The 25694-nt window shown below is 39.1% G+C and overlaps 1 protein-coding gene across 1 annotated transcript; it reads left to right on the top strand.

Moving 5' to 3' along the window:
- Window positions 1-908: 908 nt before the first annotated feature.
- On the top strand, window positions 909-12507 carry LOC125467958 (DIS3-like exonuclease 2). The gene is made up of 8 exons (XM_048579428.1): window positions 909-1507; window positions 2032-2423; window positions 2570-2623; window positions 2740-2808; window positions 3036-3888; window positions 9500-10884; window positions 11312-11383; window positions 11470-12507. The coding sequence occupies exons 1-8, from the start codon at window positions 1396-1398 to the stop codon at window positions 11851-11853; spliced, it is 3321 nt and encodes a 1106-aa protein (XP_048435385.1). The 5' UTR covers window positions 909-1395; the 3' UTR covers window positions 11854-12507.
- The last annotated feature ends 13187 nt before the right edge of the window (window positions 12508-25694 follow it).

Raw genomic sequence — 25694 nt, 5'->3', positions numbered from 1 at the left:
GATTTCTTTTAGACACACATGGTGACATTTTTCTTTAACAATTGGAAATAATGACAATGAATAAACCAATACACTTGAGGATTTTTGCATAAACTTCAAGTGTGTTTATCCCTATCATGACATTTCTGTGATTAAGATTTGTATCCCTATATGGAGGTTTTGATTTTTAATCTTTTTTTTTTGAATCTTTCAGTGTTAAATTATTCTAGTTTACAAAGATGGTTATTCGGGGGTAATACACTTTCTTAATAAATTGGACTAATTTACAAATCTCGATTTTAATTTTATGAGAAACAAAAATATTACCTAATTGTATTGTAACATGAGTATATATTTTTGATTGACAACGAGACATAAGTCTGAAAAAAACTGAATATATTTTTTCTTGAAGTATATCCTTCTTATTTCATTTCTAAATATATATTTTAAATTTTCTTCTTTTTAGGTCAAAATCTGAATAGAATATCATACTATAAACATGTCCATTTGTCTAACTATCTTATATTCAACTCCAAAAACATTTTTTTTAAACCCCCCACTAGGTATTAAAAATGTATTTTTTTACCACACAACTATGAAACAAGTGTCAAATATCATTCTTCTTAAATTTTGTTCTAAGTTCATATAAGGAAAAAGTGAGAGTGATACTGATATATTAGCTCATACGAAAAACAAACTTTTATAATGGTTCGAAAAATTTAAGTGTGATATTAATATATTAATTTAAATGTGATATTAATATATTGAACTCATGAGTAAAATTTAAGTGTGATATTAATATTAGTATCACACACACTTAAATTATTGTCAACCACCTAATAACCAAAATTTCTAAAAAAAAAAAAAATCAAGGGCAAAGAAAAGGAAGCGAGAAAAGAAAAGCAAAAGCATTTCCAAAAAAGAAAAAATCAAAGGCAAAGAAAAGGAAGGGAGAAAAGAAAAACAAAAGCAGAGAGAGAGAGAGAGAAAGAAAGGAAAGGGAAACGACAAAGGAATCGAAAGTCGGCGCCTCATGAGTCATGTCTCGTTAGCTTAGCCGACCAATCATCACGTCCTTTTCCTCTCCCCCCACCAGAGGCCACCCCTCCTCCACCAAACAGCCCCCACTCCCCCTCTCTCTCTTTCACTCCTCTAACACTCTCTGTTCTTATAAAACCCTAAGTTCCTCTCTTCCCTCTCGTTTTCTTCTTCTTCTCCTTTTTTGCGTTTTATTTTTTCTTTTTAACTAATTTAATTCCTCTCTATCTTTCTCTCTGCGGTTTCTTCCGTGTATATTTTTTCCCAATCGGAAGACGCCCCAATTCTATTCAGATCTTCCCCAAAAGATCTTATCTTTTTTGGGTTTTAATTTCTGGGTTTATTTGGAATTTGGGTTTTTTTTTTGTTCTTTAAATTATGAAAGACGCGGTTGTTCAAGCGGTGGTTGAAAGGGTTGAAGACGGCGATAAGGAGAAGAAGAAGAATCGCCGACCCAGTCGCCGATCCAGACAAAAAAATTCCACTTCAGGTACTTTGATCAATTTCCCCTTTTTCTCACTGAGCAAAGATTAAATTTTTATTTTAATTATTGAGTTTTGATGGTGCAAACTGGGTTTTTTGAATTAGTTAAAATAGAAAGGTGATTTCTATGTATTTTTGGTATTTTTCTTCTTGTTTTTGTGTTGTTTCTGTTTATCCCTTATGTCACTAGCCTATTGGTGCTGTTTGGCTGCTGGGTAATCTAAGTCCTGGTCAAGGAGTGAGATTATCCTGCAAATGCTAAGGTAATCACTGCCTGATTGGATAAATTTGGAGTTTGATGGAGGTATCTACTACTCTCTCGAATAATAAGTACAAATTAATCAGATAATATTATATATATATTAGGAAAAACTTAGTGGGTTATATGCATTCTTAGCAGTGAATATCTTTCTGAATTTTGTTTCTTATGCTTATGTGAAGCATTATTTTGATGTGATTTGTTCTTTTTCTATTCTATATCTTCGTTGTGTTCTTTGGTTCTGAATTTTATCTTTGTCTCTTTAATTGCAGCAGCTAGTCCGAGAACTGAAGTATCTGAGTGCCTGGCAAATGGAAGAATTTCTAATCATGTAACCACATCCTTGAAGCAACCTCAGTTAGACATGCATCCTCCAGATGAGCACGGAACGATAAAAGCATCTAATTTGGCCTTCAATTCATTGCCAACAGTGCATATCAATGAGCAAGTCAACCATGAGGATGTGCAAATTTCGGTAAATCAACATTCTCTCCCATGTGATCCTGCTGGAAGATTTATTTCAAATTCTTGTCCTGAACCTGTGGCTTGTGGAGGATCGCCTGGAATGTTCAAGGATTTCCCTCCTCATCATGCTGAGAGTTATGCTCGAAGAAAATGTTTTACTTCACACTGGCCCATGGAGGCTGTTAATGACGCTCTAGAGGTATATTTATTTGGTCTTGATTTGTGTTTACTCATTTTTCCATGGAATCTGTTTACTCATTAATCATTATATATGAACCTGTTTGAAGTTGTATGGTTGCTGAAGAAAATGATCACTGTGACTCATTTATTATGTTATTTTTTCAGAAAGGTGATGCTTTTAAAGCTTTGTTTCGAGTCAATGCACACAACCGATTTGAGGTTTGTGATCTTATTCTATGTTTATGTTTGGATATATTCTGTGGGGTTAGTATTTCCCAATGCTTCACCGTCATACCTTTCTTATGTAGTATGCATACTGTGTTCTGTGCTTGTAGGCCTATTGCAAAATTGATGGTGTACCAACAGACATTCTCATTGATGGACTTGCTGAGCAGAATAGAGCTGTAAGTCTGGAATTATTTTCTTTTACATTCTGCATCTTCACTTGGAAACCTTTTGGCTTGTTTGCTTTTTCGTCTACTATACTTTTAAGGAGTTGACAGCCTCATTATTTTACTGGATCGCATAGCCTTCATGATTTCTATGTATTTTTTTATGGTGACTTTCTTTTGTGTTGGGAATACAGTTCAATGAGCTCACAATTGCTTGGCATTGACTTTTTTATATTTAGATGGAAGGAGACATTGTGGCGATTAAGGTTGATCCCTTGGCATTATGGACGAGGATGAAAGGATCAGCTGGGACTTGTACCAGTTCTGCACTGGTGGAGGATTTTAACTTACCACAAGAAGCTAATGAAATTTCTGGTCTCAACTGCAAAGGTAAAGCTAAGGTAGACGAGGTGGATTTGTATGCTAATGGTAGAAGAAGCCTGCTTCCTGAGAGGGGCTCATTTCCTCAGGAAAGTACTTATCCTGGTGAATCTATTACTTCAAAGCCAATTGGACAAACAAGTTATGATCATGTTGCTGGGAGGTACCCCACAGCTTCAGATTTTTTACAAGAAGGTTCTCATGGTGAGCAGAATGAAGTTGCAGTTGCAGTAGAGAGGATATGTGCCATGATCAGTTCATTCCCTTCAAAACGACCAACTGGCAGGGTTGTTGCTATCATTGAAAGGTCTCCACGTCGAGACTCTGTTGTTGGTTTCCTTCATGTTAAGAAGTGGATTGCTTACAGGGAAGTTTGCAGAAACAACATGAGAAAGAACAAAAATGCATTATTTTCTAGTGACGAGTGCATTCAGATGACCCCAACTGACCCAAGATTTCCGAAAATGGTGGTCCTTGTGAGAACCCTGCCTGATTCAATCAAGAAGAGATTGGAGAATGGTGATGAGTCAATCGAAATGGAGTTGTTTGCTGCCCGAATAGATGAATGGGATGAGGAAAGTTCTGCTCCCCAAGCTGTCATCTTGAATGCTTTTGGCCGGGCAGGTGAAGTACAGCCACAACTTGAAGCAATTTTATTCCAAAATTCAATTAATTCATCAGATTTTTCTCATGAATCACTTTCCTGTCTTCCTGATGCAGAATGCATCTCCTAATTCTATTTGGATTAGCTTTCCTTTTTATTAGTTTTCCTATTTTAGTTAAGAATTCCCTGTTGTTAAAGGAATTCTTATTAGTTAAATTACTTTCCTAATTTAACAAAGTTTGTCTCTATAAATAGAGCAGTTTGTAATCTTTTAATTAATTTTTGATGAATGAAAAAATCTCCTTACTAGAACTTCCTGATTTCTTTCCCTTTCCTTTCGTCTCTTCGATCCCTACTCGTCTCCTCGATCTTTTACTTCCTCTCGGTCCCATCACACCCTTGTTCACCCTAATACTACCGCAGTTCTACATCAATTGGTAATCAGAGCCTACAATCCCTTTCGTTGGCGTTTGATCCCTGCCATGGCACCCCAAACCGTGGCCAACCTTGCAGAGCAATGTCATACGTTCCAAAACAAAGTCACGGACGATATCGCGGGCATAGAAACCCAACTCTCTAAACTCAGCACTGACCTCAAAGAAGAGTTGGTACAGGCTCACGCCCATCGTTCAACGACGGACCTTGCCATCACTAAACTTCAAAACTCCGTTCAGTTACTTATCAACCACTTTCGGGTTGAACACGCTGCAACTTCGTCTTCCTCCACCGTGATCCCAAGCTCGTCTACGCCACCACCAACAAGTGGCCTTTTGCCCACTCCACCGGTGGATCCTAAATTAAAGGCAGTGTCCTACGGCATGCCGCTTAACTCCACTGGGTCTATGCCGCCACGCCATTATAACCAACATACAATAGGTCCTCCTCCAGTGACTCCTCAGGCTCTAAACCTACCACCCGCTCCACATGATCAGTACCCTCATCCTCCTCGCCAGTTTGACAACGAGATCATCCGCCACATCAAACCTATCGCTCCTACTTTTGATGGTCGTGGGGATCCTACGATGTTTCTTGATTGGATCCAAGGCTTGGAAGATTATTTTGCTTGGTATGATTTGACGGATGCTCATAAACTACGCATTGGTAAGATGTCATTACAGGGAGCCGCTAGACAATATTGGAATTCCGTGGAGGAGCAACTATACCAACTGGGACAACAGCCTGTGATTCTTTGGGACGAGATGAAATTCAAGCTTCGCGAACAATATCTTCCTACATTTTATCGCCATCAATTGTATGATCAGTTATGGACCCTTTCACAAGGAAGTTTTACCGTTACAGAATTCCACGCTCGTTTTATTGAACACAAAATACGTGCGGGGCTTCGTGAAGAACCCGACATCACCATGTCTCGTTTTATTCATGGTCTTCGTGACGATATCAAGCGTGAAGTCCGTCGGTTCCGTCCGTACACTTTGGAAGATGCATATTGCCATGCATTGGAAGCTGAAATCTTTTTACGCCCACAACGTAGGTACACCGGGACTCCCGGGTATCCTTCCACTTCTGCTCCAAACCGCAGTAATCCAAGCTCCAAATATGGCATCACTGGTCCACCTGTTCCCACGGTACCTGCCATAGAGAAAGGATCAGCTCCAGCCACGGCTACTCACCTCGAATGCTATCGTTGCCATGCTAAGGGCCACATAGCATCCCGTTGCCCCCACAGAACTTTAAATATTAGCTCCAACATTGAGGACCCTCGGGTGGATGAGTATGTGGAGCCCCTTGAACCTATTTATGATCCCGACCTTGATAATTGTTGTGAGGAAGAAGCATTGCAACAACTACGTGTTATGCGTTGCATTTATTCAGCATCTACACCTCCACCTCCTGATTCATGGAAACGCACAAGTATCTTCCAGACTTATGTCCCTTGTGGTACCACTCGATGCCAGCTAGTTATTGATGGGGGAAGTACGCTGAATGTGATTTCGAAAGCTGCCGTCGATCGTCTTCACCTTCAGGCCGAACCACATCCCCATCCTTTTCAAGTCGGCTGGGTAGATAAAACTAGGTTACCTGTTACTGAAAGATGTCTTGTTCCTCTGCAATTGGGTCCCTGTCACGAGAAACTTTATTGTGATATCCTACCTATGAGTGTTGCACATGTGCTACTAGGCCGGCCTTGGCTTTATGACCGTAACGTCAAAAGTTGCGGCCGAGAGAACACCTATACTTTCCAACATGAAGGGAAAAACATAACCCTCAAGCCTTCCAATCCAGCCATCAAACCTATTAAGGAGGTTCAACCGACACTGCCCTTAAACGGAAAGGCTTCGGAGCATCGTTTAAGTATCTTATCACCTGTAGATTTTACACAGGAAATACAAGACACGGGGGTGGTATTTGCTCTCTTGCTTAAACCGGTTTCGGAATGTACTCCCACTCCATTGGCCGAACCCATACGGCAGCTACTCACGGAATTCTCTGATGTTATACCTGAGGACTTACCAGATGAACTACCTCCAGCACGAGAGATTCAGCATGCCATCGACCTTGTTCCTGGTTCACAACTTCCTAACCTTCCCCATTATCGTATGAACCCACCTGAGCGAGCGGAATTAAATCGACAAATCCAGGGGTTGCTGGCTAAGGGTTTTATTCGTCATAGTTTAAGTCCTTGTGCTGTTCCAGTTCTCCTTACACCAAAAAAAGATGGCTCCTGGCGAATGTGTGTGGATAGTCGTGCCATAAATAAAATTACGGTTAAGTATCGTTTCCCAATACCGCGACTTGAGGATATGTTGGATGATTTGGCTGGTTCCCAATGGTTTTCTAAGATAGATCTTCGCAGTGGTTACCATCAAATCCGAATTCGTGAAGGAGATGAGTGGAAAACCGCGTTTAAAACCCCTGATGGTTTATATGAATGGCTTGTTATGCCCTTTGGCATGTCCAATGCACCTAGCACGTTTATGAGGGTAATGACTCATGTGTTACGGCCCTATATTGGCAAATTTCTGGTGGTTTATTTTGATGACATCCTTGTATACAGCCACTCTAGAGAAGAACATCTTCAACATCTTCATTCAGTATTCTTTACATTACGAGCGGAGAAACTGTATGCTAACTTACCCAAATGTTCGTTTCTTCAACCGCAAGTTCTATTTTTGGGGTTCAATATTTCTGCAGCTGGGGTTAGCACCGATCCCACTAAAGTGGAGGCCATTACCCGTTGGCCAACACCTACGACATTAACAGAGGCACGCAGCTTTCATGGTCTCGCCTCTTTTTATCGCCGATTTATTCCCGGGTTCAGTACTATTATGGCACCAATAACTGATTGTATGAAACAAGGAGTGTTTCTTTGGACCCCTGCAGCTACCACGGCCTTTACAATTTTGAAGCAAAAGATGAGTCAAGCACCTGTTCTTCGACATCCTGATTTGACTAAAGTCTTTGAAGTGGCATGCGACGCTTCCGGAGTCGGAATTGGTGGCGTGCTTAGCCAAGAAGGACATCCAGTAGCCTACTTTAGTGAGAAACTTAATGCAGCAAAGCAACGTTATTCTACTTATGACAAGGAGTTTTATGCTGTGGTACAGGCCCTGCGGTATTGGCAATATTACCTATTGCCCAACGAATTTGTGCTATATTCCGATCATCAAGCTTTGAAATATCTCCACTCTCAACGCACCATTAGCAGTCGACATGTCAAGTGGTCCGAATATTTACAGATTTTTACGTTTGTTTTACGACACCGTCCAGGCATTGACAATAAGGCAGCTGATGCCCTTAGTCGTGTGGCTACTATTTTGCACACAATGACAGTTGAGGTCACTGGGTTTGATCGTATTAAGGCCGAATATTCGTCGTGTCCAGATTTTGGAATTATTTTCCATGAAGTTTCCAACGGTAACCGTCATGAGTATGTGGACTTTATCACACGGGATGGGTTCTTGTTTCGGAAAACCCAATTATGCATTCCTCGTACTTCTCTTCGTGAATTCCTTATTTGGGAACTACATGGTGGTGGTTTGGCTGGACATTTTGGTAAAGATAAAACCATTGCCTTGGTGGAAGATCGTTTCTATTGGCCGTCGTTAAAACGTGATGTTGCTCGGCTTCTCTCACAATGCCGCACATGTCAACTAGCTAAATCTTGCAAACGTAATACAGGTCTGTATACCCCTCTACCAATCCCTCATGCTCCTTGGAAGGATATTAGTATGGATTTTGTGCTTGGTTTACCTAAGACTAGTCGCGGCCATGACTCTATCTTTGTCGTAGTTGATCGCTTTTCTAAAATGGCGCATTTTCTACCTTGTGCCAAAAATACCGATGCTTCTCATGTGGCCAAATTATTTTTTAAGGACGTAGTTCGTTTGCATGGCCTCCCTGTCTCTATTGTTTCTGATCGTGATGTCAAATTTGTTAGTTATTTTTGGAAAACTTTGTGGAAGCTTTTCGGGACTACTTTGAAGTTTTCTTCCGCTTTCCACCCCCAAACGGATGGACAAACGGAGGTGGTTAATCGCAGTCTTGGGAATTTACTTCGCTGTTTAGTTGGGGACAAGCCTGGTAATTGGGATCTCTTGTTGCCTGTGGCTGAGTTTGCTTATAACAATTCAGTTAATCGAAGCACCGGTAAAAGTCCTTTTGAGGTTGTTCACGGGTTTTCTCCCCGATCACCTATGGATCTAGTTGCTCTTCCTATGGCTACCCGCGCCTCCGACTCTGCTACGTCATTTGCTGAACATATTAGACAGCTGCATGATGACGTCCGTCGGCAAATAGCCATGCACACCGACAGTTATCAACTGGCAGCTAATGCTCATCGTCGTCACCAGGAGTTTCAGCAGGGGGATTTTGTTATGGTGCGGATCTGTCCTGAGCGTTTTCCTAAGCAATCTTTTAAAAAGCTTCATGCTCGTTCGATGGGTCCTTATCGTGTCCTTAGGAAGCTTGGGTCCAATGCTTATTTGATTGAGTTACCTGACACGATGCAGATCAGTCCCATTTTTAATGTTTCTGATTTATCTCCTTATCGGGGAACCTTTTCTCCACCTCTGTCGATGGATGTTACTCAGAGTTCCATTCCTCCTATGGCACCACGACTTCCGTCCACTATTTCTGCCCCTACAGAGCAGATTGCTGATGTTTTGGATCATGAAGTTGTGACCTCGTCTACTGGAGGATTGACCCGTTATCTGGTTCGTTGGGTGGGAAAACCTGCTACTGAGGATACTTGGATTACAGAAGATGAATTTCGCGAGTTGGATTCCAGTCTTTTGCACCATTATCAAGATGCTCTTAAGGATCTTGATTTGGCAGCATCCCGTCCTCCTATCATCCATACTTACAAACGTCGTCGTTGTCCTTAATATTCGTTTACTCGCCTGTGTCGAGTTCTTTTCAGTAGGGGAGAATGATGCAGAATGCATCTCCTAATTCTATTTGGATTAGCTTTCCTTTTATTAGTTTTCCTATTTTAGTTAAGAATTCCCTGTTGTTAAAGGAATTCTTATTAGTTAAATTACTTTCCTAATTTAACAAAGTTTGTCTCTATAAATAGAGCAGTTTGTAATCTTTTAATTAATTTTTGATGAATGAAAAAATCTCCTTACTAGAACTTCCTGATTTCTTTCCCTTTCCTTTCGTCTCTTCGATCCCTACTCGTCTCCTCGATCTTTTACTTCCTCTCGGTCCCATCACACCCTTGTTCACCCTAATACTACCGCAGTTCTACATCACTTCCTCATCTCACGTGGGAGGTGCCTCAGGAGGAAATCAAAAGTAGAAAGGATCTTCGAAACCTATGCATATTAACCATCGACCCTTCAACTGCTACTGATCTGGATGATGCACTCTCAGTTGAGAAATTATCCAATGGAATTTTCAGAGTTGGTATCCACATTGCTGATGTGTCGTATTTTGTTTTGCCCGATACACCGTTAGACGAAGAAGCTCAATCTAGATCAGCAAGTGTGTATATGTCACAGCGGAAATTACCAATGTTGCCTCCTGTGCTCTCAGAGAATATTGGTTCGCTTAACCCAGGGGTAGAGAGACTTGCATTTTCAATTTTCTTGGACATCAACCATGTTGGGGATGTTGTTGACCGATGGATTGGCCGCACTGTGATAAGATCGTGTTGCAAACTTTCTTATGAACATGCTCAGGAGATTATCAATGGGAAACTTAATTTGGAAAGTTCTAACATTTTAGGAAACGGCTGTCCTCAGTTGCATGGCCATTTTGAATGGTCTGATGTAATTAGATCTGTTAAAGATCTTCTTGAAATTTCCAGAGTTTTGAAGGAAAGGAGGTTTAGTGATGGGGCTCTTCAGCTTGAGAGCTCTAAAGTTGTTATTCTGTTTGACGAATGTGGAGTTCCATATGATAGCATGTATTCTGAACGGAAGGACTCAAATTTTCTTGTTGAGGAGTTTATGCTTTTGGCAAACACAACAGCGGCTGAAGTCATATCTAGAGCTTTTCCTGAGAGTGCATTATTGCGGAGGCACCCAGAACCTAATATGCGCAAACTCAGGGAATTTGAAGCATTTTGTTCTAAGCATGGTTTGGAATTGGATACGTCGTCTTCTGGGCAGTTCCAGCAATCATTGCTGAGAATCAGGGAAGAGCTCAAGGATGATGCTGTTCTATTCAATATTCTTATGAGTTATGCTGCAAAACCAATGCAGTTGGCTTCTTATTTTTGTAGCGGCGAATTAAAAGACAGAGAAAATGATTGGGGTCACTATGGACTTGCTGTTCCTTTGTACACTCATTTTACATCTCCACTGCGTCGGTATCCAGATATTGTGGTGCATCGCACGCTGGCTGCAGCCGTAGAGGCAGAGGAGTTATTTTTGAAACATCGGAGACTGTTGAATAATTTTAGTAGGGGGGATGAAGTTAAAATGAGATGTTTCACTGGTATTTATTTTGATAAGAATGTTGCTGAATCCTGTGAAATCAAGGAAGCACTATCTGCTGCAGCAATAAAGCATAGAGTTCCCTGCTCTGAAATGCTTACTGATGTTGCTGCTTATTGCAATGAAAGAAAGCTGGCTAGTAGACATGTCAAGGATGCGTGTGATAAGCTCTACATGTGGGCCCTGCTGAAGAAAAAGGAGGTACGGTTGTTTTCTACTTATACTTTCTGATTTATTTTTAAATGTTAAATCTCTGTTTTCATTGTTACTCTTTAGCTGGAGGGCAGTGTGCTAAGAAATTTTGCCCCTCATTTCCATCATCTGTAACCTGATATAGAATGACGTTTCTGTAGTTTTATGTGCCATTACAAGTAATGACTCCCATAATAGACCAACTGTGCTGTCTCGTATTGACCATAGCATTATCTGACTTCATATAATGGTGTTGCCGGACCCATTGTGTCCTCTTTTTATGCCACCCTTCTCTTGATTCTTGTCTACCTGAGCTAGGTGGTTTGAATACAAGCAGTCCTATTGTTCTTTGGTGCTGCCTTCATTTTGCATTTACGCTTTAGGTGTTTTAGTTGTCTTCTGTGCTTAATGTCTGGCTGTCATTTATCGGTTGCAGATTGTATTATCAGAAGCAAGAGTATTGGGTGTGGGGCCTAGATTCATGTCCATTTATATTCACAAGCTTGCTGTAAGTAGCTGTTTTCAGTTGTGTAATTTTTATGCGACTATAGCATGGGAACCCATATGCAATTTACTGTTACTACATGTCTTCAGGTTGAACGTCGAATATATTATGATGAAGTTGAAGGCTTAATGGTAGAATGGCTTGATGCTACATCCACATTGGTGCTGAATTTATGTTCTAACAGACGCTCACATAGGAGAGGTAGTCCTGGTAAGTGGAGGGCGCTTGAAGATGTTGCCTTGGTTGTAAGACCTTATGACCTCAAAGCTGAACTAGGCGGAACTGGTAATAGTCCTAAAGAGGGTGCCGTGGTCCAAGATGTTGGCGTAGCCACCCATAGTGAAATTGATCCAGTGGTTTTCCCCCTTACACTCTGTGTTCTTTCAACATTTCCTGTAGTGCTTCATGCAATCGGAGGGGATGATGGACCCGTTGATATTGGGGCAAGGCTGTACATGAGCTCATATCTCTGATAGATTGGGTTTTGAACTGGTTAACCTAGTTGCCGATGGTTGGAACTTACGGAGATGAATGGATAACGGAGCTTTGGAATTGGTTGACCTACTTATTACAGATGAATGATAACAAGGCTCTTCTTGGAAATGGGCAGGTTCTGTTGTAGATGGGACATTAGTGTATAGTCCGGATAGAGTTTAAGAAAAATAATAATTTTCGGTTTAGATCTCCGCTGATGCTCTATGGGTTGTCTCATACCGAAACGTTTTGTGGGAGGGTGTTGATAATGGTAGAAGGGGGTGTGTCTTAGTCTCTGTCATTGGCTTTTAGCAGCTGTTTTTGATAGAGCTGCTTGCTGGAATAGGTCTCTGTTTTTGCTGGCCCGTCTCATCCAGTGTAACTCGGTGAATGTGTCCTGCCGGCGTCTGGCGTTTCGACACCGAGTTTCATAAGCCAAATTTGTGGGTTTAATTTTCTCTGTGTGTAGGTATTCCTGGATTGCTGCCCAATAAGGTTTTTGGCTTTGGGTGGCCAGGATTAGGGGTAATGATCTGGGTTTGTTCTAGTGACATAAATGAGTGACTGGCAGTCTCCAGTTGATTCATATGAAAGCACAACACTTGTGTGAATTACATTTTCTTTAAATAATATGATTCTTCACATTAAGTTGATATCGACCAAAGGAGCAATGAGAGCCAATCTTCTACAGTCCTTTGTGCGTGGACTATTCGTAGCTTTTATCATTAATTGACATGTGTTAAGTTTACGATAGTAGAGCTAACGAGATTAAAGTTTATGAACGGGTCAATCAATGATAGAAGTTACTGAGTGACCACACAACCTGAGTGCGGAAGATTTGAACTCACAAGCAATCATTACTAGGGTTTGTTACTAAAACAAAAAGTGATTTTCACGCATCATTTTAGCCACTCAACATATTTTTATTTTTGGTCTTTATATTGAATAAATCAAATTGAAATAACAGGATATAATTAAATGTGGGTGTATGAGAAGTTAAAAATAGTTTTTATTTATCATTTTCCTTAAAAATTATTCCGTACATCTTAGATATTTAGTTGGTCAAACGACAATATTTGAGACTGATAACAAAATGACAAAATTGCACATGATTATAGGTTGTACAAGCGCTCTCTAGATAGGCACACATTACGTACTTCTTAATAATTTGCTTTGAAGTGCTATTATAGAAAGCATTTTGATTTATATAAGAAGTTTCAATGTTTATACAATAAAAGTACTTTTAGTAGAAACACTTACGAGAATAAACAATTCCAAATCAGTCATAAGAGCTTCAATATGCACTCAAAATCTCGAGTTCAATTTCCTTGATCCGTAATGCCGCTTGTATGCAAAATAGTCCATCCATTTTCTTCTGTAACAATGTGGTTCAATCTAGAATCTTTCATTTTCCTACCAATTCTTATTTAAAAGCTATAGAATTAGTTTTTGCAATAAAAATGATCATTTTTGTCTAATAAAATAATTTTCTTATTTTATAGTGAATGATGCGAAAAATTTACAATTAAACTTTTTATTTAAATATCTATAAATTTGATAATTTTACATAAAATTCGTACTATTAACTCAGCATATGTAAATAAAGTGCTCTTTTTTTTTTTTGGGTAAATCTAGTTTACTACCTTCAAGTTTCATAGTTTTCAACATTTGGTACATGAATTTTTTTGGTCTCAGAGTCATATCTAAAGTGTTAATTTTGGGACAGTTTTATACATCCATTAGTCTGGTTGTTAGGTCTCCCGTTAATTGATGACGTGGTGCTATGTGGACAATAACTGGGTGCCACATGTCATTAAGGGGTTCACTGGAAATTAAAATTAAAAAAAAAGAAAACCCCACTCGTCTTCTACCTCCCCCTAACACCTTCCATCCCTTCTTTCCTCTGCAACCCGTACCCTCCATTCTCTCCTTTGCAACCCGTACCCTCCCTTCTCCCCTCTACAACCCCCACCCATCATCCCTCTCTTCTCCTTTGCAACCTGCACCACCCTCCCTCATCTCCTCTGATCCAGAGCTTGCCTCAGCTCCTTTAGCGACCATCGTAACCTCCGCAGCAGCATCGACAGCAAAACCACCATCAGCAGGATAAACTGCCCTGTCGCAGCCAAAGCGCCAACATCAACAAGATGAAGGGGATGTTCAAGTCCAAGCCCAAAACCCCCGCCGTCATAGTTCGACAGACCCGAGATCTCCTCGTCTATGCTCAGCGCGCTCCCGATTCTTGTGAAAGCAAATGTGAGGAAAAAGTACATATTTTCCTTCCATTATTGACTTTGTCAATCCAAATTGATTCAATTCAATCCGATTGAAATTTTGATCAGATTCTTCCTTGCTTCTATATTCTATTATCTTAAAACATTGAGAAAATTGGGATTGGTGGTGTTTGTTGGAAATGTGCCCTAAAACCAATCATATAATGATACTTTACGGACATTTCAAACTAATGTAGTTTAAATGTAAAGGGCAAAGATTATTGTTTGAGCCGTCTCATATAAATGTTATATGCTTAAACGATAAGTCCAAGGAATATGTGATTGGAAGAATGCGATCTAAAGAAGTTAGATTCATGAGACCATTCTTTCGTTGACACATCCTAAACGTTCCTGATCATAGGATTGTCAATTGGGCATTGACAGTCCGTTAAGATCAGTACGTGCTATGTCTTCTCTCAGGGAGAGTGACTAGTCTCGAGTCATTGGTGTGTGTGACATCAAGACAAGTACGTAGGTGCTCAATAGAGAATGAGTTCACTGAACACGATCAACGAAGAGTTCTCATATTCATGTCACATGAGAACTCATGGTTGGGATAATGCAAATTAGTCTTTTGACCTGAGGCATCACAGTTGTCTTGTGGTTAGGTCCTTAATCTTTGATTATGTCAAAGTCACTCCATCAGGAGGGTGTCCACGGCATCGTCGGGGTTAAGCCACTTAGCCATGGAGGCAAGTGAATGCGCAACAAGGGATCTCTAACCTTCAAACTGTTTGAGGGAGAATACTCTATGATATGATTAAGAATCTTTGGCCAAAGTATGAATGAGATTTAGGAATGTGTTCCAAATCACATTCAAGGTAATCATATAAGCACAAGACTCACATTGGATAGTAGACATGAATAAACTATCAAACCAAACAATGTGGTCAAGAGTATTGTATTAGAGAAAGACCGTATTGCATTTGTAATCCTAAAACTGAATAGGTTCTCCACCTCTTCTGATTAGCTTGGGTAACCATGACATGCTGCTAGGCGTCAACCATGGTTTGTGGAAGCCCTAAAAGTGTATTATCACTAACGGGAGAATTGAAAGTAAGTTTCAATTCACAATCGATTTGAAAGAGTTTGAATCGCCCACTGCCTCGCTAAAAGGAACCTAATGGATCGTACACCGTGTAAGGTAGAGATTGAAGATTCAACGGAGATGAGTAAGAATAATTAAATGGTTTAATTATTTATGGCAAGGATTAATTAATATGATTATTAATCAAACGAATAAGTTCGTTGAAGACCTCGGGATAGTTTTGGACCTTAAGGCCCAATGGGCTTCGAACGTCAAGTCCATTGACTTAAGTTGTATGACAACTTAATGAATAATGATTCACAAAGGCCCAAATAGCCCAATGAATACCCTAAGGCCGGCCATTTAGAGAAAGAGTGGGTTTTGACTTATTTACAAGTTTGCCACTCAAATGAATTAAGGTATAAGTGTGACTTAATAGCCAAAATTCATAAAGGGTTGTTTATGGGGAAATTGGAGAAACACAAACTCTCCTTTCTCTTTAGAAATGGCCGGCCACCCTTGAGGAAAACATCTAGCAATCTTACTTCCTCAAGGTCACTCATTTCTTCTCCAATCTTACCTTGGTGTGGAGACTTAGAGGTTCTCAATTTTGGGAACTTGGAGAAACCTTTTCATCCATCCAAATCCATGGATCTAAGATGCAAGGAATGAAGGCCCTCTCTTTGGGTGATTAGCCTTTGCTTATGCAAAGAGGAATCTACAAAGGTATTGATTTCTCAACTCACTTTGTTTTGAGTTGAGTCTTGGTTCACCTATCTACTAGGCTTTGAAGTTCATGGGTTAAGTTTTGTTTTTGAGTGCATATAAACATGATTCCGCCTTTTAATTGTTAATTGCATGTTGTTGATGTTGCTCAAATGAACTTGTTTTTCACAAATCTTCCTTCAGTGTTTTCGATGAGCAAAGTTGATTGGGATCGGTTCAAGATCAAAGTTTAGATTTTTGAAGTTTTTTGTTAATGCGGATTTCATTGAAATTGGCGATTTTGAATTTTGAAATTGTTAAATTGGTTTGTGAATTCTTCAGTTTAATTAGTTTTTTCAAATGAAAATTGTGATCAGAGGAGATGAGGGAGGATGGGTAGGGGTTGCAGAGGAGAGAAGGGAAGGTACGGGTTACAGAGAGAGAAGGGAGGGTACGGGTTGCAAAGGAAATAAGGGAGGGAGGGGTTTGGGGGAGGTAAAAGACAGGTGGGGTTTTTTTTTATTTGAATTTTTAATTTTGACATGGACCCTTTAATGACATGTGGTGCCCAATCATTGTCAACATGGCGCCACGTCATCAGTTAATGGGAGATTTAACAGCCAGACTAACGGATGTATAAGGCTGTCCCAAAATTAACACTTTAGGTATGACTCTAGGACCAAAAAAACTTTATGTACCATGACGCACCCCGACCCGGAAAGTCCACTTGGACTCTGAAATCGAGTTGTGTTGGCCGACACAAGGAGGGTGATGAAGCCATAAAGTGTAGTGTAGTGGAAAAAGAATGTGAATAAATTTAAACCTAAAAGTGCCTAAACAAAAGAGTGCAGGTGAGCGGGATTGTACCAATTTCACACATGATGGTAGAGCATAAGAACAGTACAATAATTAGGGTAAGGGTAATACCACTAAAGATAACCATCTATTGCGATTTGCCAGAATCTTCGTTTACACGTAAGCACAACTACTAAACCTGGAGGGGTGAAAAACAAAGTTGAGTGGGTCAGCAAAACAACATTTTGTAAAGATGTTTATTTTCAAATATACTAACCCATTGCCGTAAAACAAGTATAGTTTCCTTAAAACAAACTACATAAGTATGTAAACAATAATACAACAACATTATAACCATAAATATGCCAAGTCATGATATATCAAATGCCATAGTAATATAATCATGTGATAATCAAGTATAATCAATTGCTCTTCAATCTATGCTAGCACACGAGTCAGAGTTTCATAATGCAACCTGTATGACAGGACTGGGTGTAATCAATACGCTCTAGTACTACGATCATGTTAAGACTGGCGTCGAGGCGCGGTCACATATGAGTCGGAATTGCCTAATGCAATATGTACGATATGACTGGCACCTAACTTAGATCTAAGGTGAGCGAATAATGCAGATGTAAACATATACACGTGAAGGACTAGCCCTGGCCCTAGGCAGAGTACTAACACCGGAGTGCAACAGATGAGCATGTACAAATATGTATGAATGTTATGACAGTAATATCCCAACCATATAACAGCGTTTATCACATTTAATATCTCAAATATTACGTACTATAAGGTACTAAGGTTTGGTGACGATCCAATGGTCGGATCGTCAATTCATGTAAGGACCCCATGACGGCCAACTAGGTGGTCAACTACGAAACTACATTAAAACATCATAATTTCACGAAACGGATGTCAAATATAGAATTGGAGCATCCAAATTAGACTAAGATGGTCAGGTAGGGTCTCGCCCCACGCGCCACCGCACGCGGTGGTTAGCCGCCACGGTTCGCCGGAAAATTTCACTATTTCTAAAAATTCTCAAATTTCACAAAAATGAAGATCTCAAAGAGAGAAACAACTTTCATACTTGCCACAAAGTCTAAAAGTGGACGGAAGATGGTCAATTTTGCCCACAAAGCCGGCGGGTGCTTAAAGCTTCTCGGCATCGATTCATCATCTACAGTGGTCCAACGAGGTCAAGGTTGGTTGGGATTTGCTCCAGGGATGATGGGCTACAAAGCCCAAGTGGTGGCATTGGCCTTCGCTTTGCTAATTGGCCAGAAAATTGAAAAGAGTGGTCAAAGCACTGTTGATTTTCGTCGATTCTCGTGGCCTCAAACATATCCCGTGGTTAATCAAGGTGGTTCTTGGGTGGGTTTTCCAGAGGGGAATGAGAGCTTCAATATGGTGGTGGTGGTGCTGAAAAATTCCACCAGAGTTGGTCAGAATTGACCTTGGAAAATGGGAGGTCGAACTAGGTTGCACGGGTTGAAAGGCTGATAGGAATGGAGGGGAGAAATCCCTCTTTTTCCTGATTGACTGCTGCCTTCTCCCTCTCTTCTAATTGGTTCCTTGTCCCTTTAATTTAATTGGTCCACCATTCCCTTATCTGAAGGCTGATTGGGCCTCATCTGACAAAGTGGGAATTTAATTTAATTAAAACTAAACTTTGAATAACCAATTTCAAACGTCCGTAACTATACCGTTATAATCCGGACTCGCAAACGGCTTTCGCCTATGCGTTCATACCAACGAGTACTATGAGGATACGCTAAAACAATAAGTCTGACGTCTCTCTAGACGATGGTCAACGAAAGTCAAAGTCCTTGCCTCTAGGGTATTTTCATAAATTCACATTTTTAAAATTAATAAAAACGTAAAATTAGGGACAAGTTGTCACAATCTACCCTCCTTAAGAAAATTTCATCTCCGAAATTTAAAATCATTAGTTACACAAGACTCAAAAATAGGGAAGAATAAAATATATGTACTAACGAAGAAATCAAGTCCGAGTGGTTGTACAAAAAGGGCAAATGCCGCTTCGTCACAATTCAGAGTGCATTATTCCTTTTTTCATGCCTCCAATTCATACTCTTTTTCTTCTCTAGTACAATACTATAATATAATAGTTTTCTCAAAAACAAAGAGTAAAAAATATTTATATGTACTAATGTCCCGTAAAAAATACATACATATAACTACATAAAGTTAGAGTAGTTGTACTGATACTTAAAACTGAAAATAACATTTTCAACTACGTTCCTGAGTGTTGCGTACTCCGAAAGTAAGTAAAAGCACGAGACCTTTTGGGAGCTCACTGGCTTCGGATTCCATAGGAACTCCGAAATTTAGCGATATCGCGTGAGAGCAATCCCAGGATGGGTGACCTACTAGGAAGTACTCGTGTGAGTTCCCAGAAACAAAACCGTTAAGGCATAGTCGGGGCCCAAAGTGGACAATATTGTGCTACGGCGTAGGCGGGGCCGGGATGTGACAATTTGATATCAGAGCCAATCCCTGGCCGGAAGTATGTCGATGAGGACGTCGAGCCCCTAAGGGTAGACCTGTAAACGGGTCGGGTTTATTGGGTTTAGGTCTGATTCAACCCGACCCGTTAATCTAACGGGCCACCCGAACTCAACCCGTTAAGCTAACGGGTCACCCGAACCCAATCCGTTAAGCCTAATAAGTCACCCGTTTCATCCGTTTCACCCGTTAACAATTTTTTTTGTTTTTTTTGTTTTACATTTGCATTCCAATACAAATTACACATCTTTTACCCAAAATTACAAACATTAACTAACAATCTAACAATATATATATATATATATATATATGTATGTATGTATGTATGTATATATATGTATGTATGTATGTATGTATCAGACTACATATATGCCATGGGGGCAATCAAACAGTCCATAAGGGTTTTACAAAATGTGAAGCATAGCTATATGCCATGGGGCAATCGAACACCCAAAAATCTTCCAAATCAACTAATTAATAAAACTCTGTAAAGGTTTTCCAAATCAACTAATTAACTAACAGTCTAACATCTTATGCCTTATTCAACATCACCAAGATGTACTGCCCAATTACATCGCTACTTCAAGGAAGAATTTGCATATCGAACACCCAAAAATCTGCAACACACCCACAAAACACAATTAAACTCAACCCAGTACATCAAATTCAAATAAACAAAGATGTTGGAAGTACTGAATTCATAGGAAAACAAAACAGGTTTTCACTTTATTGTGGAAAATACATACCATGCTTAATCAAGACTAAAACTATTGGAGCATTGTCCCAATTTTTCGTTAAGGCTCATGTCAAAAATTTCTTCAGTGAGTTCTTCCAAGTCAGCACTCTCTTTCTCTAAAGCTAAACATAAAAGGAAAAAAAGGAAAACAATTATAATCTATTGTGTAAGAAAAAAAATACAAAGTAATATAAAATTTACGTCCTTTGCCAAAAAGCTAGTCTCTAGTACATAGCAAGGCTTGAACGGTTTCAGGCAACAAAGAACTTCGATATTGATCAAGCACCATGAAAGAATATCCAACTCTTGTTTTCTATCAAGTCTCTTTTCTTCAAGATATAGACGTAATTCAATTTTTTCATTTGAAGTTGACCCATCTTGGTAAATATTATCAAATTCCTACATATAAAAACAAAATAGAAACAATGACGTCAACGAACAATCTAGAGATGCATGTTGAAAATATAAAAATAGGAATAACAAATATGAATACTACCTCAAAAAGTTTGTCTCCAACTTTTTTTTGAGTAGGAGTTTGATTGATTGGGTTGGATACAAGAAAATGAGAGAACTTGTCCATGTAACGACTAAAGAGTGCAAACAATGTGCCACTAACATCCTTCAACTCTCTAGAATCCTTACCATAAAGCTTGTCATAAGCCCACTCTACAAATTCCAATTTATAGCGAGGATCAAGAATCACTGCAGTAGCAAGAATCAAACTATACTTTGACCAATATTTTTCAAACTGCATATTCATATAACTCCCCATCTGTCTCATGAAATCATCACAATCTTCCATAGCATCTTGAATACAATAATGGACTTTGAACACTTTTGGGAAAAACAAGTTTGATGTAGGGTAATTTGTTCCGGAAAATAAGCAAGTAACTTCATAAAAATACCCCAAGAAATTGGAAATCTTCTCTATTTTATCCCACTCTTCCAATGAGGACATGAACTAAAATTAGAATCAACAAGTGCCAAATCGAGAAAAGCACGACGATAGAAAATAACACTATCCATCATTGTATATGTTGAATTCCATCTAGTAGGCACATCTTGTCTCAACCTTCTTTTACTACCTGCCAATCCTACTTGTGCAACACAAGCAAAAAACTTATTTTTTCTCGCTTCTGAACACTTTATATATTTGATGAACTCATGAACTTTTGTCACTGATCCATCAATTTCCTTTAGTCCATCTTGGACTATTAAGTTTAGGATGTGAGCACAACAATGAACATGGAAGAACTTTCCATCCATTAATAGCAAACCTCTAAAATGTAATTGTTTCTTCAATAGCTCAACAAAACAATCATTTGCAGAGGCATTATCCAAAGTAATGGAAAACAGTTTCTTTTCAATCGCCCACTCAACTAATAAGGCATTAATTTTTTTCAGACGAAGCAACCCTAGTATGTGGAGGAGGCATATGACAAAAATTTAAAATTCTTTTGTGCATTTTCCATTCTTTGTCAACAAAGTGAGCTGTGAGTGTGAGATATCCATCAGTTGCAACAGAAGACCATAGATCCGATGTCAAACAAATTCTTCCCTCAATTGTATTTAAACAATCTCGAAGTCTTATCTTTTCATCTTCAAACATCCTCAACATATGTTTCTTAACGGTATTTCTACAGGGCAGTTTGATATCAGGAGATGTATTTAAACAAAGTTCTAATGCCCTCATATTCAACAAACCTAAAAGGCAAATCATGCTTCACTCTAGCCTCAATCAATAGCTCACAAAGACTAATATGGTTAAATTGAGGAGAATGCAGTCCAACTTGAGATTTCTTCATATCAATGGGATGTTTTTTACTACACGAGTCCATATGATTCAATAGGTTTTTCATCCCACAATTACTGTCACATACATAAACTATCCCATAGTTTTTATACTTCGCGTGTTGTTTATTATCAGGACCAACATGCAATTCTTCAAACAAAGTCCAAACCCGAGATCTCTTTTGACATATCTTACCTACTTGTATACCTTTAGCCTTTCTCTTTGAAGGACTTGGTGCACTTGTTGTACCTTGCGTAATCACTTAGATTGACTGTTGACATTTCCATAGCCTCAGTGTTCTCTTCCTCAATATCCATCTGCACTAACCATAAACATAAAATGCAATAGATGCCAAGGAAGCTGAGACAACGAAAATGCAGAGCAGCATGTTAGTTAACAGTTAACTTAATAAAAAGCAGGATGAATCTCTCTTGTTGTGGTGGATGATCCCTATTTCCTTCGGTTTTACGTTTCTTTTTAGAGTGTTCTTTTTACCCCATGCAAGCCATTCAAAAACCTATGATTGGGGATTAGGCTATTAGCTATATTTATAAGACTATTTTCATAGTTTTCTGAAATTTCAAGTTCTTATTACATTCACAAGTAATAAGAGAAAGAACTAATGAAGACTTGCTGCCAACCATTTTTAAAATGGTCTTCAAAATGAAAGTGTGTGGTCCGAAACTGCGGTAATGAACCATTAACTTATAGGCAGTTCACTTTGAGGGAGTATAAACTCCAAACTCAAATTGATGTTCAGGAAACTGGTGAGAAAGTAGGGCTCTCAAGAATTCTCCTTTGAAAAACGTCTCAAAACTGATGACAAGTAAACTATATATAGATATATGTAAAAGAGGACAATAATTGTGAAATAACAAAGTATGGTCTGTGAACTATTTTTTTCTTTCTTTTATTCATTAAGTGGCAGCTGTCTTCCTATTGAATTTGAAGGATCGTGAGTCCTTCACAAGTATGAAATTCACAAGTATGAAAATAGTCTTCATTTTGGCAGTATCTAGTGGCAACAAGTATGAAATTCACAAGTATGAAAAGAACTAATCAAAAACCCAGTAGTCCAATTTCACACAACCCATTTCAGTAGTCCAATTTCACACAACCCCATTTCAGAAAACAATCGAAAACCCACAATTTTGCAAACAATTCAAACCATCAAACCCATGAAGCAATTTTAATTTTGAACACCCACAAAAAAGAGACAACGAAAGCAGCATGAAACAAAACTAGATCCACACTTTTAGAAGAACCTAGAAACAAAAACATAAGAAATCGGATCCAAAACAACAATAAACCCATATTTAGAGAGAGAGAGGATTACCAGGAGCAATCTTGAGGAAGGACAAAAGAGAAGTTGCAAGAAGATGATGAGGGAGATAACCGGAGGCCTGACGCTAGAAGGGAAGGAGCACGACGTGCGCGAGACCCACTTATGGGTTTTAGCTGTTTGTTTGTTGATTTGTGCAGTGGCTGGTGAGAGTGGAAATGGACTGAGTTCTGAGGGTTTCTATTAAAACTATTGAAATTACACAAAAGTCCTCAATAAATGGGTGAAACAGGTGATTAACTGGTTTCGCGGGTTTACCAAAAATGACCCGTTATTTAATGGGTGATTAACGGGTTGACCCGTTAACCACCCGACTCGTTTATCACCCACCCGAAAACTAATTTTAACGGGTCGGATCGGGTCGGGTTGAAAATGCCAGGTCTACCTAAGAGGGGTGGATTGTAAGATCCCACATTGCCCAGGCGTGAGGATCCTGTAAACCTTATATGTATATTCCCATCTCTACCAAGCACGAGGCCTTTTGGGAGCTCATTGGCTTCTGGGTCCATCGGAACTCTGAAGTTAAGCGCGTTCGGAAGAGAGCAATCCCAGGATGGGTGGCCCATTGGGAAGTTCTTGTGTGAGTTCCTAGAAACAAAACCATGAGGGCATGTTCGGGGCCCAAAGCGGACAATATCGTGCTATGATGGAGTCGAGCCTGGGATGTGGTGAGGGCCCGGGCTAGGATGTGACAATTACTATTGTGATGATAAGCAAGTAAATAACTCCTGAGGGTGCAATATTACCATCATGCCCCCTTTGGGAAATGCACAAAAAACGTCTAGTCAAGCCTCTACCGTGCTCACACACTACCTCTTTTGGGTAACAACAACAATAAGATAACATTTCTATAACGTGCACTCTCACAATTGAACACTTGTTTGTAAAACTCCTTAGTCAAGCAAGTGCTAAGCAAAGAATCTCCATTCCAAATCTCCATAGTGTCACAACAAAGACCAACAATTTTGTAACCCTAGTTACAAGTATTTCTAGCGAAGATAAGTATCAAATACGATCATGCTACAACTATAAAGCAGATAAACATAACACAACAAGAAAGTCTGGATAGTCTGTTTAGACTGGTTGTTAGTCTAAGGGAAATATATAGTCAACTACAACTTACAACATGTGGCCTTCAAGAAGGCTTCCCAAACACTTGGAAATAAAACATGTATCCTGATAAGATATAATAGTGGCATACCTATCATTTAGTCGAGCCAACGTAGTCTGTAGTGCCTTAGCCATCAAATTCATAGTGAAGTTCTCTCGAACTTAGTGAGAAAGTAACTACGTCAAGAAGGCTAGAATAATACTAGAAAATTTGAGGATCAAAGCAAGTCTATCAAATCTAGAGTATGAGAAAATTGGACCGAATGCATAACATCAACTACAACGGTATTTTTCGAGATATTCAATCACCACGGTAAAGATTCATGCAACCGAGCATTTGCTGGGTGATTGAATAATTAATGGTCACGATTGTACTTCCAACGTCAACGGTTCTTCTAAACAGTGCTTTTGCTTCAAGGCAATACGAAGTGTAGTAGGGTAGACACGTACCCAAGGTTAACTAGAATACCTTCCAGCACCAAGAGGTGAAAATGTTGTCCTTTTGAACCAACAGAAAGCGAATAGACTTGTCACATCAATCGATAATCACCATACATCACCAAAATCTCCACATATACAAGAAACTCGTACTAGGAGCGTATAATGATATTTTCTTATCTCTATTTAGACATAGGAATTGATTATAACGACTTGAACAATTTTGATCATTTGTAAGTATCGTCAAATCGATACTTGCAAATCCCAATTAGAATGGGATAAGACAAGCTAAAGACGTTCAAGGGTAGATGCATCATTTGTCGTTGTAGCAGTAAATATGTTTGCACTACCGAGATAATACACAATAGTGCAATCGTAGACGTTGGTTTAGTTCTTCCATTCATCCCTATCAGAAATTTAGCTCTTTCCCAACGAAAGGGTAATCGAGAAATTTGTGAGGTTGGTGAAGATTTTGAACACGTTTCTCCACAGATAAGTGTTATCCAGCTTTCGAATAAAGATGATGACTGTTGACTCCAAGTCATGTATAAGATGGTTCGTTTCGAACGATTCTAATTGTTGGGAAATATAAGTGATACTCCATCATACTACATCTACACAATCAAAACACATAAAGAACATGTAATCATGGATTTCCAAAATGATCAAAGTCATCGGAAGGTGTAAAGCAAAGGTAAGGTGAGACAACAGTTCAGTTGTCAGAAACTTTATTCATTTTCAACAATGCAACCAAAATTAACTTTCCTAGGTCGTAAGTTAGACATCAAAATTTCATTGAAATAAATGTTGACCAATAATTAAAATTTCAAAGTTCACGTATCACATAAATTTTACACGTATCATGTAACTCAACAAAAAATCGAACAAAATCACAAAAGTCATCAAATAGGAAATATGTCAACACTTGGCAAAATGATTTATTTCATCTGAATATTATATTCAAAATTAAGCATTGAAAAAGTCTATAAATAGAAGCCAATTTCATTCATTTCACTTCACCAATTCACATCACACCAAAACCTTGAAGCTTTGAAACTCTAAAGCTCTCAAGCAAATCTCGAAGGAT

This window comes from the organism of the source record quoted next, unplaced genomic scaffold (assembly GCF_019419815.1).
Source record: "Pyrus x bretschneideri cultivar Hongxiangsu unplaced genomic scaffold, Pyrus_bretschneideri_v1 Contig132, whole genome shotgun sequence".
NCBI classification, from domain to species: Eukaryota; Viridiplantae; Streptophyta; class Magnoliopsida; order Rosales; family Rosaceae; genus Pyrus; species Pyrus x bretschneideri.
This window is presented reverse-complemented; position numbering and strand designations above follow the sequence as displayed.